The sequence below is a fragment of the Pseudopipra pipra genome, chromosome 1 (assembly GCF_036250125.1).
Source record: "Pseudopipra pipra isolate bDixPip1 chromosome 1, bDixPip1.hap1, whole genome shotgun sequence".
NCBI classification, from domain to species: Eukaryota; Metazoa; Chordata; class Aves; order Passeriformes; family Pipridae; genus Pseudopipra; species Pseudopipra pipra.
In genome coordinates, this window is record NC_087549.1 from 140,705,215 (window position 1) to 140,723,324 (window position 18,110).

General features: G+C 40.8%; 1 protein-coding gene and 1 long non-coding RNA gene across 3 annotated transcripts in view; one reads left to right on the forward strand and one right to left on the reverse strand.

Moving 5' to 3' along the window:
* Positions 1 to 1,350: 1,350 nt before the first annotated feature.
* Positions 1,351 to 14,644, reverse strand: LOC135403131 (uncharacterized). Its single transcript, XR_010425311.1, has 2 exons — positions 14,514 to 14,644; positions 1,351 to 14,240 (listed from the first exon to the last, which is right to left on the reverse strand). It is a non-coding gene; the product is annotated as an uncharacterized LOC135403131 (long non-coding RNA).
* Positions 14,645 to 14,683: 39 nt separating this feature from the next.
* Positions 14,684 to 18,110, forward strand: part of ZEB1 (zinc finger E-box binding homeobox 1) — a 122,571-nt gene continuing 119,144 nt past the window's right edge. The window contains exon 1 of one of the 2 annotated variants that reach the window (XM_064636839.1): positions 14,684 to 14,796. In XM_064636839.1, the coding sequence (XP_064492909.1) occupies positions 14,739 to 14,796 (58 nt within the window). In that variant the 5' untranslated portion in view covers positions 14,684 to 14,738. Of the gene's footprint in view, positions 14,797 to 15,522; positions 15,624 to 18,110 lie in introns of those variants that run through there. The other variant, XM_064636822.1, reaches the window with a different exon arrangement.

Sequence of the window (18,110 nt, forward strand, 5' to 3'; positions counted from 1 at the left end):
CTCACTTTCACAATGCAGACTGAAAAATTCAGCACACTCACAACACAGCAGGTAAATATGAAGGACAAACACACACATGCTAATGTGAAAGGCAACAGATCTCACACTGGGAAACAAGAGGGGGAACTGAAAGAGAAAAGACTGGGAAGTAGGCAGAAGAGGAAAGAAGACAAGAATAAGCACTAACAACCTGAGTCAACATTAACAAGAAAAGACTCCCTGAAGGGAAGAGATCCCTTTCTCATGACTTCTCTGTTTATTGATTCAAATGGAAGAAGATAGATACCACATTGTGGACCTGTTTTCTAATTAGCAAGCAAACTAAAAGCTATAATTAAAACATCTGATTTAAAGAATGCATGAAAAGCAACCTTACTGTTTTGACCGTGACCTGTTTAGTCTGCTTTGAGCTTTTTAGGAGTTCAATATCAGAGGTTACGGAACAGATGGGAAAATAATGCCAGCACATTTTTTCCCCCTTAAGCTAAATAATAGGGTAAAGAGTAGGTAGCTGCCACATAAGTGGTAGACAAAACCTTGATTTAGCTTCTAGAACTTGTAAACGCCCTACACATTGCAATTTGTAGTTACTGAAAATCAGTATTATATCTTCAGTCTGAAAAAAACCCCAAAATAAACCCAAACAAAAAACTTCGTAGATGATTTCAGGATACAGCAATGTGTCAAACTTGCACATCAAAAAAAGCCACACTTCACATTGCTTTTTCTTCCATATCTTATATAGGAAGGATGCTATCAGCATGCTGTAAATCAGCTGAATATCCAATGTCATTAACCTTAACATAGTCTCCAACAAGGTTTTGAAGCTCTGCAGTGTCCCTGGTCAGGCTCACAGCTTGCAGCAATCACGACTAAGTTTCATACATACTCCCACCAGATTTTCTAGGTCCAATGAAGCCACAAGAACATATGTGTTTGCACTGATCCCACGCTTAAGCTCACCACAGGAAAAGCTGCTCAGGCTTGCTCTAAGCCTGCAGTTAAACAGAAGAAGATGGATAACTTCTAGGGCCTGGTCTGATATCCATCAGCCTCTCATGGACACTTGGCAGTGATGGCGTTAGCCTGTCCGTCAGGGCCCTTGGTGTTTGGTGTCCAGTACACCCAGCCCTAAGAGCTGTTTTCAAACCAGGAGCGATATGTCTTATTTAAAACCTGTTGGTTCGTGAACTTATTTCCAAATACTCCCATAGCAAAACAGCGAAGTGTCAAAACTCAATATCTAAAATTATTGCCTGTGGAGGAAAACAAACACATCTCTCTAATCATGGAAACAAAAGTTTGGGATTGCTTTTGAGGAGATTAACAAGGCCATTTTTTTAACAGTAGTAAGTTCTACAATTTTTTATTTCTTAGATCTTATTGATGTCAGAAAAACAAAATAGGGGAAGGATACATGGACAATGAAGAGCAGAAGAGATTTTCACTTTGGTAGAGCACTGCAGAAACTTCAGAACCAGACCCTGTTACTACAGTACATGAATAATATCTCTGTTTGTTATCAACGAGCTGGACATTAAAAGCAGACTTAACAGAGAATGGAACTAGTGCTATATGTTGATTAATCTTCACTGACCAAGATCCCAAAATTATGTCATCTTTACAAATCATCAATGTTTTTATTATTATGGTTAAAAATGTCAGTATCCAAAGAGCATCTGATAATGCCTTCCAGAGAAATACTTAGGCAGAAGTCATTGAGTCAGGTGGTCATGTTTTTAGTTGTACAGTGATGCTAAAGACAAAATTCATTTTAAAGAGGGAGAATAAAATCTGTGCTTTAAAGTTTTGTCTGTGTCAGAGAATTTTACTGGTAACATGTGGAAGAAAAGCACACATTCCACCAGCTAAGCCCCACTACAGTTAAAATTGCTGGGAGGTTAAATATGTACATATTTCTGCTGCCTTTCAGCATTTTCACTGGTGGATCAATCGAGTGTTTCTCAGTGATCTAATTCTGTGCCTGCTTTGGAGCATGTTCAAGTAGATGGATTTTATTTTTTTCTTGGACATCCATGTGCTAAATTTGAACAAACTTCTATTGTCTATGTATCAGCTGAGACATTCCACAGAAAGCAGAAAAGACATCCCAAAAACATGGTGAGTTCTTTGACAAATTTTAAGCAAGCTTAAAATATAGAGCTTCTCTATGTGGTCAAAATAATGTATTTTTGCTTACTTGATTTATAGATACTGATAAACAATTTTGCTGAAATTCCCATTCCTTCTCTACTTTATCCCTCTTGAAAAAGTCAGACTGCAGGATTTAGCCACCAAAGGAAACTCCTGCCTGATCAGTTAAAATTTAAACCAACAGCTGAAATTATAGCCAACTAAAACCTGCCTCTTATAATGGAAATGTCAGACACCTTTAATTGTAGGTCACCACCAGTTCTATCTACAACAGAGTAATTTTATTTTCATCCACATAAATGAATGGAGTTTAGGGGGGAAAACTATTTCACCTATTTAATTCAAAATCCAGGCTTCACTGCCACTCTGCTTCAGGCCAGCCGAGCAACTACAGAATTCCCACCCCACTTGTTTGCTGTGGTTACACAGTACTGTGTTATTTCCACTATCTCACATGCGGAGCCAGAAGAACTTGGAAGATGAAAATACTTTTGCTTTCAAATATTTTCCTTTTAAAAGCAGAAAGCTAAGTGCAATTCTATTAATGCATTATTATTTTGGAGGCACTGCTGAAGTCAGGAAATTCCAAGTCAATGCTATATTATATTCATTGTGCAGATGTACCACTTTCTATTCCTCTTTTCCTTGTTAAATATAACCTGTTGTGGTGTATTTTTTATTACGGAATGCGCAGTGGGACAGTTTCTGCAGCAATGCTGGAATCTCCACCCAGGGGAGATTAGTTACATCTGAAACTGGACAGACAAAAATGAAGCATAAAAAATGGCTGAAGGAAAGGCAGTGTATGCCAAAAAATGAAGTTCATACTCCATTGGACTTTCACTTCAAGAGATTCAAGACCCTGCTCATTTTCAGAGAATTTTCTGGGATGTCTCCCTGATGTCCCACTAACAGGTAGAGCTTAGTTATTTTTTTGTAACACTGTGTATCAAGAATTTGTACTCAAAATTCTGGGAATGATTACTAAGTCGAATATTTGGCAATTCTCTTGTTCTTTATCTGTTCTTCACTATTTTGGAGCAGTTCATTCTAAACCACTTAGGAATATAAAGTAATAAATACAATGATATATATCTAATTAAAATGAGAAAACAAACCCATAAACAAACAAAAAGCCACAAAAAAACCCCTCCAAAACCAAAAAAGCCCAAACCCAAACAAAACCCAACCCAAGAGTTCTCAAGCCACTGATACTGACTTACAGCCCCACTTGTTCTTCCTGGACACAGGTCATCCTCCTGCCTCAAGGCTCTTCCTAATTGAGGATCCTTAATTACTGGCTGATGCTGTAGGATGTTTTCCAATGTGATCCAGCTGCCTTGTTCTGCTAATAGGGTGCTAATGGTGCTTTCCCGAGGCTCACGGTTCGGGGATGCAGGGGATGTCCCGGGGCTCGGGGGAGCAGTGGCAGGCAGGGGCACCCACCCCCCATCCTTTTCCGAGCCCTGAGCTGCTCCTGAGGCTGTTGGCTGCCAAATGCACATCAGAAGAGTTTTCAGAAAACTCTCCCTTATGGCTCTGCTAACGAAGCAGGAATTAAATACTAGAATGCGGTTGCTTTGCTTGCCATTTCAGGCCCGGTTTTAGCCAGCACTTTGCCAAAAAAGTTCTTTTGCTGGACTTTCTCCCCAAAGGTCGTTTTAACTTCTCCTCGTTAGTTCTCTCTGCCTTTACATCAGCAGCTTTGCCAGCTGTATGCCAGTCACACCCACTTCCACCCATCCAACTGCATGGCTGACTCCGGACAAATTTGCCTACCACTCAGTTTTGGGTGATGGATTTATTTCAGCTGGGTGATGGATTTATTTCAGTCACTCCAAGAAAGGACTATAATTTCCTTTTACTTTTTGCTGACCTTGAAGGCAGCTACAGGCTAATTATCCCCAACAAGTTACATGGAATCAATGGGAATGATGCTGAGTAGGGCCTCCAATTGTAATTCCTAGATGCCATGGGTAATGGGTCCCTCCTTGTATTTTTCTTGTATATTCAGAAGAAGAGGCTATGAAAGCACTCCAGCTCTTCTGTTTCTTTCTGTAACTTCCTAGGATTCTCAGCTGTAATTAGGACTCCCAAGGGATAATTTGTATTCACTTAATGCTAACTTGACTCAGCAAAATATGGTGAGGCATCAGCCAAAATCCTTCTTCCGTTCATCTCAAAGAGCCCTGATTTCCAGGGAACAGCCTCTTCTGTCTCTTCTCCAAGTGCCTTCTGTAGATTCCCACTCTGGGAACAGTTGGATTAGGAGTGCTGTCAGGTGAGGAGGGAACACACTTCTAGTGACAGATGTACCACCAGCAAGCAGAGCAGCTCACAACTGGTCAGATAAGCTCTGCTTGGGAAACACATGGTTAGAGCTTGACAGAGCAGCATGGAAAATTTTATAATGGAAAATGATAACAAGGTGATTACCTTTAGCCTTGTGGAATGTGATCTAATACCTAATGGGAAAGGTATGGAGACAAATCTGACACTCTCTTCCATGTATATCTTAATCCTTAAGATGTCTTAGCATATATCATAATAAACATATCTTAATCTTTCTGTGTTTTATTATTATATTTAACTGTGTCATTATTAAACCACTGCTCCTTATTATTTTCTGCATAACAATAAGCAGGTAATTTCTTAAACTTTTTGACTCTCTTTATACAGGAAGGTTATACTCGGCATCTAACAGAGGAATTTAGCTTTCATCTGATACTGATTTACATCTTGCTTCAATATATTTCAATTAAATATGGCAAGCTGAATTACTCTTTATAATACTGGAATTATATTTTCCTTATAAAAGGATTCTGGCTAGTCACGTAACAGAAGACAAGTCTGTTCACTGAAATTAATAGTAACTTAAAAATTGGAGATTACTAGTCCCTAAAATCAAATAGCATCTTCTAAAGGGAAAGATAGAAAAATGATTGCTACATCCTCATCCTGAAACTTACAGTCTCAGGCTCCAGATTAGTGTCCTGATATTAATTGATCCTTTTTCTTTTTGAGATCATATCTTTAACTAGGAGGTAGGAACGGCTCTAGAAAGCCTGCTGATGGATTGAAGTCCAAGGAGCACTGTGTCTTCCTGAGAAAGCATGAGCCTTCCCATGACTTCAGGAAATGATGGATCTCTGCAATGAAACAGCATGCTCACCTTTCATACACGATCTAGAGAATACAGGGAAAGCCATATGGCATGTCCTAAAATTAGATATCACTTAACATAGTACCTAATTGCAAGGCCACAGAGCCTACATCTGTTGGAACTGGGTGTAGCATGAAATGTCAAATGCAGATTTAGATCCAAGTAGGACCGCAAAAGGGAAATTAAATGTTTTTGACATTCTTTTAATTGAGGAAGAAAGAGCATCCTGATAAATTTGTTGAGATTCTGACAGAGAAGAGCAAAAGGTTGGAGAAACCTGAATCTTTTCCCATTAGATAAGTGGAATAAAAAGTATTTGGAACTTCTCTGCTACCTACTCCCTGATGTTACTCTCCCCTAGAGATGCAGAAATGTGTACCCATAGCTGGTAGTTATCATTATAGTAGAAGCTGTTGGAACAAGAAAGTCCAAATGAATTTTCAAACACCCTTCTTGGTTATGGAATTTCCTATTTTGGCTAGTTTCACAAAGCATTTCGGAAGCCAACTCTGATGAATGAAGTGTGCCTGACATGATGTATGACCTTCCATATATTGCATGTCATATAAGTCAAAATCAAATGTAAGCATCTGCCCAGGACTGTCTTCCATGGAAATTCGAAGATTATCTTCAGAGTGGGGTTTGGATAACCTGTGTGATTAGTATTTGGAAACTATTTTGAACAAGGAGGAAAGATACATTAACACATTGCTGAGTGACACACCTTCTCGAGCTGTAGGAAGAGATGGGGCAATGTAGCTAACATAATATGGCATAAAACTAAAGCTCTGTGACTGAAAAGAGAAACATTCATAATTCCCATTTGTAATGTTGCCATCCATGCTGGATATAGCTGGAGCAGCTGAAAAGAACACTGATCTTACAACTGGAATCTGTAGCCTCTTCAGCCACTTCAAGTAAATGGGAGAAAGACTGGGTCTGCAGCTGCTGGTCCAATGTAGCATTTTTAATTTGAACTACTGTTGTTTTCAGTTTGCTAATACATGGGGATTTGAACAGCAGCCTCAGCTGTGGTGGGAGTAATCTCTTGCAGAGGGACGGGGCAGCCAGATGTGGGTATAACCAAGGGATCATGAATCTAGGCCAAGCCAATGACTTTGTGACCTTCCTAATCTTTAAAAATAGCTTTCTGTATGTGTGTGTGTGTGTATACAAACAGATACAATGTAGTAACAGGTATACACCATAAATGTTATCTAAAATTGTTTTGCATATTTTTTAGTATTCTGAAAGGTAAGAAAAGCTAATGAAGAAAGGCACCCTGAGCTCTTGTGTAGGAGGACATGAGAGACAGCATTGAGTAGCAAGCAAGCAAAAGAACAAATAGATGAATTTACATAAAATATTTCCATTCAGTTTAGCCATGGATTTCGCTCTGGTATATTTGGTGATTCCTGGCTGGCTGGATACTGTGTCTGTATTTTCTTTTATGTATGAAGAACAGCCTGTTAGCTGAGTTTGGCATTTCACACTAGGTAGTCACAGTCATAGACAGGTCTGTCTGTTTGCTTTTTTTTTCTTCAATCTTGCCCAAGTCAACAGAAAGGGTTATCCATCACTATTCCACAGGAAAAACAGGATGGGAAAACAGCACCAAAAAGTTTGCTTAGGATTCATACCAGTATGCATCAGGAGATGCATTAAGGAGAATGGAGACCCAAGCAATGCATATATCCTTAAAATGCAGTTACAGAGGCTGTAAAACTAATGTAGTGCATTGCTGTTCAGTAGAAAATGTGACTGTGATTTGACTCAGTTTAAGCCTAGGCTGTAGTTAAAATGTCTTGAAAAAGAGCCTGAAAAATAGTTGTGCATAAGGTACCTTTCAAAGGGGAAATTAACAGTAGTTGCAAAAATTTTTCAGACCTTCTGGAATAAACATTTAAGCAAGCAACAATGTTAAGATAAAAACATTACAGAACCTATAAACACTGTTTAGGAACAGAGTGGTCTTTATGAAGAAACCAGCTACTAAAGATAAAGCACTCTAAGGTGAAGCATGCAAGTTAGGTGTAGTCCTGGATTCATGGTGAAGAATGCTATTGAAGTGAGGAGCTTTTCCATATTACAAATTAATCTCACAACAAAAATTAGCAATGAATCCTATTATGTTGTTGACATTATTTAGAATAAATGACATGGCACCAAAGTACTATTATTAATAACAATTAAGCAAATTTCTTCTGCCCTTCTCTGCAAGATGCTGCAATGATAAATGCAAATACAAGTACATCTGGCTGCAGGAACAAACTTTGAGCTTTAGAATTATACATCTCTGCAGAATAGTTATCCTCTCTATGTTAAGACTGCCCAGATGTTTTATAAACATTTGTCTGGATTTCAAATATTTAGGGGGTAAAAAAAGCATTTTTTTTAATGCCATAACAAATTCTTTTGTTGTCTTTGGTGTTGTATGATATATGATAAATTATGTGAAAATCCACAGAGCTGGTATGGCCTTGTCATTAAACAATGTCTAAATATATTTGGCAAAAAAGACATCAGTTGCAGGTGAGGCAACAAATTCTAGGCCTTTTCACCCTACAAAACTGGGAGTAAAAGTCAGAGCAGAGGGATGAAGTCATCTCCATAAACCCCAACTACCTCATGACAGGAAAACGTACCTCACTGATTGGACTGCTGTCACGAGTAAGAGATGGGTTGGAATTCATCTCATTTTACTTATGTGCCTGTAAGGTGTCCCAGGTTCCACTGACCAGATCCTCACTAACTGCAAAAGCAGTTTGGAGGGACTAGCCCAGAAGCAAAACCACATGAGGCAGGTAAGTCCCACATATGATCACCTACCACAGTCACTAAACAGGAATGAGTCATTGCCTGCAAGAACTCAACTGCTTCACTGAATATCTACCAACAGCTACTGAAATAGGTCATGAATCCTTTAAATAAAATTACCTGAAATACATCAAATTTTAATTGTATTACTCAAGACAGCTTTTTGCATTCGCAAAACAGTGGTCAATCAAGATCCTGCAAACATCTAAATTCAAACAAAGCTCTCATTTACTGTTTTCACCTTCTACCTAATTCCAGTCACTCAAGATTTTTCAGTTAAATTCTCTGGGCATGTGAAGATCTGCTTCTGGTCCTCCCTAATCTGCCTAACTCTTCATTCTACCTGACCACCTGCAGGTCTTGAGGCTTGGCTTTTCTCTACCTGACTACTCTTCAGCAACCAATTTGGACTATTCAGAACGTGCCCTGTATGCATGAAATGCTGGGTGTAATCCATCTTTAATATGAAATCCCAGTAGTCACCAAGATGCCCCAGGATAATAAAAAACAAGGTTTGATTATATCCCCTCCTAATAAAAGTCTGAACCATCATCCGTCAGCAATGATCTAAAGTCACCTTCCTAAAGACAATTCAGGTGGTCTTCATCTGTGCTAATGAATGTTTTTGGTTTCTATAAAATACTTAAAATAATCGTGGAACTAAAGAAAGACTATAACCTAATGGCCAGAACATTTATTTAAATGGTGTAGAGAGTATTTTAAAGTCCTTAAGATGACACAGGAGCTCTCGTCCCTCTTACAGTACCTAGTCAGCATCAATAAGAGAAAATGAAGGTTCTTCACAAAAGCTAAAGTCCAGGGATTCAAGCTACTGCCCACCACAGACACCTCTGCTCAAAGCTCCCCAGTAAGAACAAGGAACCTAATAAAGGAAATTTTCAAATAATTTAGTTCATAGAAACCCCTGGGCCACCTGCCCTGATTGTAACAATTGCTCTAATCCAGACTTTTAATACTCGGGTAAAAAAAGACATTTTTATTTGATCTCACACAAAATCTTTTTAGGCTTTTGCTTCCACAAGGGAAAACAGAAAATTTTATTGTTTGGATGGATCCAAACTAGGCTTTCCTTTTTGATATTGTAACCAAAAATTCTTGATATGCATAGTCCCACATGAAAATCATAATCCCTTTCCAATTCTGTATCAACACATGATCATTCTTGCACTGAACTGCTGTTCCCTGCTCCAGTAAACTAAACTCTGATATACTAGAATTTTACACTGCTCTTTAGTTTCAACAAGTTTGGTCTATGCATCTGAGTTTCAAACATACTATTGTGCATTTTAACACCATATGTTTCTAACTACCAGACAGACCTCGCCAAACCTGAAAATCAGACCAACTATGCTGAGTGCACCAAAGCTTCTCTTCACATCCCAGAAATAACCATTACAATATCCGTGTTTCTCCTTATGGCACTGACTGACGTTCTGTTGAGGTCCCTTAAGCAAAATGAGACTCTTAATTCTATTTAGTTGTTTGTTTTGATAGACTCTCATACTTTTTTCTTGTTTTCTTTATGTTAATTCTGTATATTCAGAAGACACACTGCAAGCTCCAACACAACAGCTTTCCTTTCATGTATTAACAAACATTCCCTAGAGAAGCGTTATGCACTTTACAGTGAGAAAAAAAAAGACAAATGAGAGATAACAAATGAATAATGCCTAACATTAGAATGTGTTTCAGCAACTAAACCCCCCCAAATATAAATGAGAAGAATATACAATTACATAATTAAGAAATCAATTTTAAGTTGGGATTTAAAAAGCTGAATGAGCCAGCTGTACAGATATCATAACAAAGGGAATAACCCCAAATGAGAGCCAAATGAGCAATTGCACAAAACTGTGAGACAGCAAACAGCAAGGGGGCTGGTGAGCAGAACCAAATCAGAAATAGAGTGGAAATTACAGAAGGAAACAAACATGAACCCTATGGGAAAGTATTCACAATCCATTAGTGTTTAATTAGATAATATAAAGGATAAGAACACTTATGCAGAGTCATCATAAACACAGATAAATGGAAAACGTGCTACTAATAAAGCTGGTAATCTAACTGCACTACAAGGGTAATTTGATCAGTCACAAATTCAGATGAAATTTAAAACAAAAAGTAGTATTTTGATACAGCATTTTGCTACTGCATCTAGTGGCAGAAAATAAAATATTACAGTAGACATTCTCAGCTAAAGTTTTGGGTATTTTAAAAACAAACAAACAAAAAAATCACAACTGCTCGCTATCCCCCACTTATACCCAAATCTGCATTCCAATTCCATTTTGAATACGCAAGATTCGTCTTTTGGATGAAGAATGTGAAATGACCTTTTCAAGTTTTTTCCTTTTCTCAAATAATTTTTTGCATGTGTGAAGGCTCTGAAACAGAGATCACACTGAAAGTTAAAATTAGCATAAAAATGGAACTGTAGGTCCTTGTTATGTTTTAGTACGTTTATTTTATACAGCACACCAACCTGACACAGGTATCAGCACAGGTTAATTGCTTTCAAGAGAAAAGCAGTATGCAACAAGTAGGGCAAAAAGAGAGCAAGAGAAACAAAATGGATTTGAAGGCCTTTGTGACCTTCACAAACACTTTTTCTTAACAAGGAAGATGTTAGAAAAGTCAATTGCATATATGCAAGTCATTGTAGCCATCTATAGCTATGTACATATTGATGCCTTATGGCAGTTTACATCCTTACACTTACATCTTTCAAGCAGGTACAGTCTTCTCAAATTGTGTGAGACATGACAATTTATTAGACATCATAGCCTCAAGCTTTAAATTAACAAATAAATTCATGGTAAAGTACAGAAACAGAAACCAAGATTATAAGATGAGGAAAGTGAAAAAAGATAATTTCTCTTGATAAATATTTACAAACTGTGCTCTAAGTGAATGTGCAAATTTCAAGCAGATTTACTATTTTTTGAGACTGTACAGCATGCCAGGGTACACCTTCAATATGGATTAGATTCATTTGGAAGCTTAAACAGAAACTGGAAAACTATCTGAAAGGGCACTAAACCTGTATGTTGATATCTCTAAAATCAACATTTTATTCAAGATTAGTTCCTCAGCTAGCTGCAGTCAAGCTGCGTATTTCTGTATCATTGTTCTCCCGGTAAATCTTCCAACTACAGTTTCTATAGAGGAGTGAAAATGTATTTTAAAAAAACCTAAAAGAAAAAAATAATCAATTGAAAAATAAATTTTAGGAACTGACATTCCAAGAAATACATAGAATTGAAAACAGATTTTCGCTAATGGAAATCAGAAAAAAAAAAAAAAAGAAAAAAGAATCTCCACAAACTAGAAATGAAACAAGAAACAATATACTGAGTCATTTGCCACTGTAATTCTAAATTCATTAAACTAAATGAACACCATTAAATCTACAATACTCAAGATAGGATGTGAAAGTGCATTTCATGAACATGAACGAGGAGTAGGCATACAAAGAGGACTGATTGCTTTTATTTAATGATACATACTTAAGAGATCATAAATCATAACACAACATACATGAGCATTTTTAAAACAGGAAAAGCTGTCTATAAGAGTCATTAGTTAGTTTTTGAACATCCTTACAACAGTGTGACTATGGAAGTATTTTAATTCCTATCTTCAGACAATGGAAATAAATTTCAAAAAGGGTGAAGTACAGCAGCTATGCAATCTCAGGTTTCAACTACAATATAGCTATTTAGGTTGCCTAAATTCCCATACAAATTACTAGAAATCATCTAATTGTCATGGATAACCACTGTATCAGAACTCCTCTTTTAAAGAGACATCTTCTCAAGATTACCACATTTAGGAGGATGAAGAAACATACTGCTTTGCTAAGATTTTCCAAAGAATACATTAATTAATGTCTGCATCCTTGACTGAAAAGTCAGATTGAAACATGTGCACCATAAAGAAAAATAGGATTTTCCACTCTTGCAGCACAAACCAGTTTAAACTACATATACAATGTGTTCATATACTGCAGAACATAACAGAAATAGCAAAAATTTTAACTAGTGTGTTTGCATCCGGGATTAGAAGAAAGCATTAGGTCAAAATTGTTTGTCAGTGGCTGCATCCTTAATTCAGCACATTAAACAATGAGAACTTCATATACTAAGATGTGAAGCGCCCAGTTGCTTGGATTAAACATATCAAAGTTTAAAAACCAAAAAAGCAACCCATCCACACATCTATTTACAAGTTGTGAATGAGACACCTTTCACAATGAATAGTGATTAGGGTCATCAATAACTTGATGCAAAACACTATCCTCTGTTTTTTGGTTTCTAGACCTCCTTGGTATGAAAGATAACATATACAAAGATTGCTTTGGTTTTCTCTTCTCATTTATCAAAACTATAGCAGTGTAGAGCTACCAAGGCTCCTGCCAGTTTCAGTTCTGCTCTTCAGAAACTAATGGCCAGCAGGAGTTGTCACCAGTTTCTCCCAGCTGCTTGGAAATCTCAAGAGACTAGTGCTCAAACAGACACTATGGCTATTGGAAAAAGAGCAAAACAAACACCAGGAGATGATTTCTTTCTTCATTCTGCTCAGAAATTGCTCAGAAATGAAGACATAAGAATCCTTATCCAGAAGTGGAAAGTGACAAAACTTAAAGCAAATAAGATCTTCAAAGTTGCTTAAAGAGGGCCTGGAACTTTGTGTGGGCATGCAGGGGAATATTCTTAAAAATCTACAAATATATTTGTAGATTATTTTTTATTTGCAACTACCTTCTAAAACCATGACTAATTTTAAGGAACCAAAAACTTGGTATGAAAACCTGTACGTGATATTTTGCTTAAATTCATCCACTGAATGATAAAAAGCATCCAAGAATTCTAAAGCACCTTAAGCCCTCATTTGCAAACAGTTTCACAGTGACAGGTATCTTCTGCAAAAAAACTTGACAAGCAAGGAGGTTGAAGTACCAACAAAATTCTGCCCTAAACCTTGCAATCCGTTCACTCCAAATCTTGCTGACAAGTTTCACTTTTATCTTGCAGTTGGTTTCATGTCACAGTTTTTAGCTATCCTTGTATTTGGGGTTCCTAATGCTTTTAAATGACTTCTATTAGTCCATCGAACATGTGGTATTGTTTGATTTGTTAACCTTTTTTAATGACTCTCAGGTAGATCCTTATTAAAATGTTGAGGTCAGCAGCCAACCAACACTGAGTAAAGATAAATATGCAAAAACAATACACCTAAATTTACCAATTTTTTTTTGAGATACCCGACAAATGATTTTTACCTGCAAAAATGTTTTCATGTGAAAACTTGTACACTTGTACACTCACGTGTACTCTTGTACACTTTTGCTGGTACAATTAATTTGGAAAATATCCCTTTGGATCTTTACCTAATTCTGCCTCCATTTTAGAGCAATACTTCTTTTCTAAGCACTTCTGATTGTACTGGCTTTTAGGGGGATGCAAGGTATGCCCACAAACTGGCAGTGTTCAATAGTTCCTTTTCTAGAGACACGCTATGCCACTTCCATGAAATGAGGTGATATGTTACAGAATGTGAACATACAGCATGTGGAAATGATGTAGAATTGCTAAAGACCTCAAGTTCTGCAGTGTATCAATTTCTTATTGAAAGTATCCCATTAACAGAAACACTTGCACTGAAATTTCATCTGTTTAGATAAAAGAATTCCCAAGAAGCACAGAATTTCTGTTTCTACAGAATCATTCTAGGATAAGGAGGGGAAAAAAAAAAAAGAGAGAAATAAGGAAGCCTAGAAACAAACTCACTAAATTATTTTATTGCCTGAAGCGAAAAGCAAGAGTTAATAAATAGCACAAGCGTTTGGCGGTAATGCTTTAATTTTTAATACATTTAATAAGTTTATTAAGCCCAAAGGAGGTCTTCCATTAATTATTCGTGAAAATTTTCTCCTTTCCCTTTATTATTTTTTTTTAGAGGCATAGAATTTTATACCTCTTCTCCTCTTCGCGAAAGCGGGAAGTATGACTCAGGAAAGCGCAAGAACGGCAGGTTCAGCAAGAACAGCGTCACTCTCGTCCAGCTGTTTGTCTCTCCATTGGAGCTGTAACGCAGGACGCCCGTCACCGCCGAACCAGCCCCTCCAGGTGACGGGCACAGCCCCGCCCGGCCCGGCCCCGCCGCACCTGGGGGCGCTGCGGGGGTCGCACCTGGAGGCGCTCCCGGGGCGGGCCGGTCTCTCAGCGCGGCGATGCTCCCCCGCGGGAACCCCCCTCCGTGGGCTGGCGCCCACCGCCACCCGGCGGGGATTCCCCGGTTCCCCGGCCGGGGGTCGGTGTGCCTGGGCCCGCCCGGGCGGTGCCGCCGCCCCCGGTACCTGCGGGCGCAACTTTTTCCCCCGCCGCCGTTCAAACGCGCTGCCGTAAAGCGCCCGGTCACCCCTGGCAACAAGGTTCCGGGCGAGCACTAGGTGTAGGAAGGTGATGTAAAAGTAAAACCACCCAGTGTCGTAAACCAGGTCCGGGGGGGAGGGGAGGGAGGGAGGGAGGGGGGCGGGCGGGGGAGGAGGTGACTGGAGCATTTAGACACCAGCGAGCGGATCATGGCGGATGGCCCCAGGTGTAAGCGCAGGAAGCAGCCGAACCCGCGCCGCAACAACGGTCAGTCACCCGCGGGGCAGCGCCGGGGCGGTGGCGGGGCCGGGGCGGGGGCCGGGCACGGCCGTCCCGAGCGCGCAGGGGGGAGGTCGGGCGGGCGGGCGAGCGCCAAAGTAATTCCCCCCGCCGCGGCTCCGCCGGGAGCGCGGCTCCCTCCGCACCGTTATATCCGCTACCTGGAGCCTCCCTCGCCGCCGCCTCCCTCCTCCGCCTAGCGGTGCCTCCGCACTCCGCCGCTGTCCGGGACCGTTACACGCCGCTTCCCCCGCACGCCCCGCGCCCGCCCCGCCGCCGGCAGCGGGATCGGGGCCCCCCGGCCGCGCCGCCGCCCTCCGGCCCGGGTGGGGACGGGGAGCCCCGCGGGGAGCGCCGGGGGAGCGCCCTCCGCCCGCCCGGCCGCGCCAGCCCCAACTCCGAAACTTGTTACCTGCGCGCTGCCCCGGCGGAGCGGGGCCTCCCCCGCGCCTCCCCCCGGCCCCGCGGGCGGGGATCGCCCCGCCGCCCGCCCGGCAGCGCCCGTGCCGCCCGCCGGAGTGCCCCCCTCGCCGGGGCAGCGGGCCGGCTCCTCGCTGCGGGGCGGCGGTGGGGGCACGCCGGGGGCAGCCCCGGCAGGGAGCACACACACGGGGGAGGCTCCGCCGCCGCCCCGGGCAGCGATTCGCGCGGGGGCAGCGCGGCCGCCCTGGGCCGGCGCCCCCCCGCCCGCTCCCGCCTCTCCGCCCCGCCGAGAGTTGGTCCCCGCGGCCGCCCCGCCGGGGCCGTGGGCAAGGCAGGCAGGGAGGGAGGGCTGCGCCCGGGCGGCGAAGTTTCTTCCCCTCTTGTCTTCGGAGGTACCTGTTTGTATAATAATGGGTGGTAACGGTTTGGCCGGGGGCCCCCGCTCTCTGCTCTCCGTGCGTGTGTGACCAGCTGCTGCAGTCTATATAAGGAATTACATTTACATTTCAGACTTAAGGGCTGCTGTGGGGTGGTGGTTCCCCCCCCCCCCTTTTTGGTACGTGTGTTACTTTAAGATGCATTGGGAAGGTACACGGCGGGGGGAATAAACGCTCGTAACATCCACTCTACTTATTTTCTGGAAAATGGAGAAGTAGTTCGGTCCTCGTAGCACGACTCTTCGCAGTAGGATGTAAAGCAGGAGATTTTGTAACCCTCCTTGGCAATTTTAGGTTTCATGTGGCATTTCCTGTGCAGGGTCACAAATAGGAAGGCTTTGCCTGCGATCTGAGATGTTTTCATACGCAGTGAATGGTCTCTGAAATAGATCAGAGTCACGATCGGTGCTTCACCTCTCTAATCCTGACTGTTCGGGGCGTAACGGTGATAAATGACGGCCTTTCCAGGGGCTAACGGGTTGGTTTGATTGCGTTGAACTTAAAAGGGTTTTCTTATTTTTTTCTGTGTGCGTTTTCTAGCAAGTATTTTTGTTTGCACGCTCATGTTATTAATTCCTTGTCCTTGTGTAAATATTTATATTTAGCTCATGATTTGGCTGTGCTAAAGGTAAGTTTGGAAAGTGCTTTTCTCTTTACCTTATTAAAAATGTGGATGATCAGAGAAAGGGGCTTTTCTTGTTGCTGACGACATGTGTGTGACATGTGAGTCTGAACCACCCAGTGTCTGTGCAGGAGCTGTAAACATGTTTACCTGAACAGGAAAGAAAATGGATTTTTCTCTTAAAGATCCAGTGATACGAATATAATACTCTTAGAGCCTATCAACAGATGACTTGCGAGAGAAATTTTCTGAAAACCTAGCTTTTGAAATCAACGGGGAAAAGGGATTCTTGATTGCTGCAGCAAATGGCAACTTGTGCAGGTAGAAAAAAAAAGATGGTGTTTAGTTTTCTCCTGCATGCGTGTCAGCCCCCTCCTGTCTGCTGCTTTCGTTCTCAAGGGAGGGATTTATTTACCACGCTTGCTGTCAGTGTTTTTCCTTTGTGCTTAATATTAGAAAACCAGATTTAAGGCTGTTTAGCACAAAATGTTTTGTCTGCAGCGTGTATCGCTCAGAAAACAAAAGGTGTATAAGATGCGATATCATTCCAGGTATCTTTCATCTTCATCACTTTTGGACCTCGTTTCTGCACTCATTTTATTTAAAAAAAACCTCTGAGTCTTTATCAACTAGTTCTGCAATGTAGAATGTAGTGTGTCTTGCTTTAGGCTGGTTTTGGTTCCTCTTTTTTTAGGAATTAAAACCAACTTAAGTCACTGTGCATTGAAGCATCAGGATCAGTTAGCTAATAGCTTCTGGTTAATAGAGATTTCTCAGCAGCGGGTTTATTTTTGACTTGCAAATATTTATTAAAGAAAAAGGCTAGAAAAATGTTAACCCTTTAACCTTTAAAATAAATAGGTATGAGACTTTTTTTCCCCTAGGAGTCTAAATGCACTTGGTTCTTACAGGTGAGTATCATATGTTAGTGAGAAGTGAGCATAGAGGAGATGCATCAGTAATGGGCTTGTCTGTAGTATAAAAAGTAAAAGCGCAAAATTATGCTGTGCTTTCCCACAGAATATGTGATTATTAAAGAGAGATTGCACTTCCAGTATGCTAGTTAATAATACTGGGCTATGGCATCGAGTTATTATACTGTAAACTTTTCTTCTGTTTATCTAGTGTTAAACTTAACACGACTGTTCTTGTACTGTAAACTTTTGTTGTGGAGGCTTGGTTGTTGTTTTGGGGTTTGTGTTTTTTTCTTTCCCCTCCCCCCGGCTTTTTCTCTCTGTTTGGGAGCCATCCTGGTGCATTAACTCTGGCTGGAAAGACAGTCTTATCTTCTTACCTCTAGAGCTGGTTCCTTTTCTACCTTGTTTATTGGTCCCTACAGAAGATCAGCAAAAGAGGCGATTGGCCCTGCCATTAAAACCTCCACTTACCAGGAAATCTGGCACTTCCTACCTGAAGAAAACTATCCTGTGTCATTGTCCTTAGTTCTGGCCAATACACAAAAACATCTGCTACGGCCAAGGAGTTAACAAAGTGTTGAGACCATATGATAAAGCAGAAAGGTAGTGCTGGTCGGGATTCCCTATTTCTGTCCGCTTCTTCCCGTTCTCTCCTTCTTTTGATAGAGAAACAAAAAGGAGAAAAGAGGGTTTATTTTATTTATTTTATTTTTTTTTGGCTAGTCATCTGCATAACCGTGCCATGTGACTTCTTTGTAGGTTTCAAATAGATTCAGCAAAAGTTTTCTCATTCCGAGTTGGTTTGCAGGGTGAGGATTAGTTCCTTTCTTAGATTCTCTCATACATTATAGGATTGTCTTAGCTCTTATTAAACAGCAAAACATCCCGTTCTTCAGCAATGCT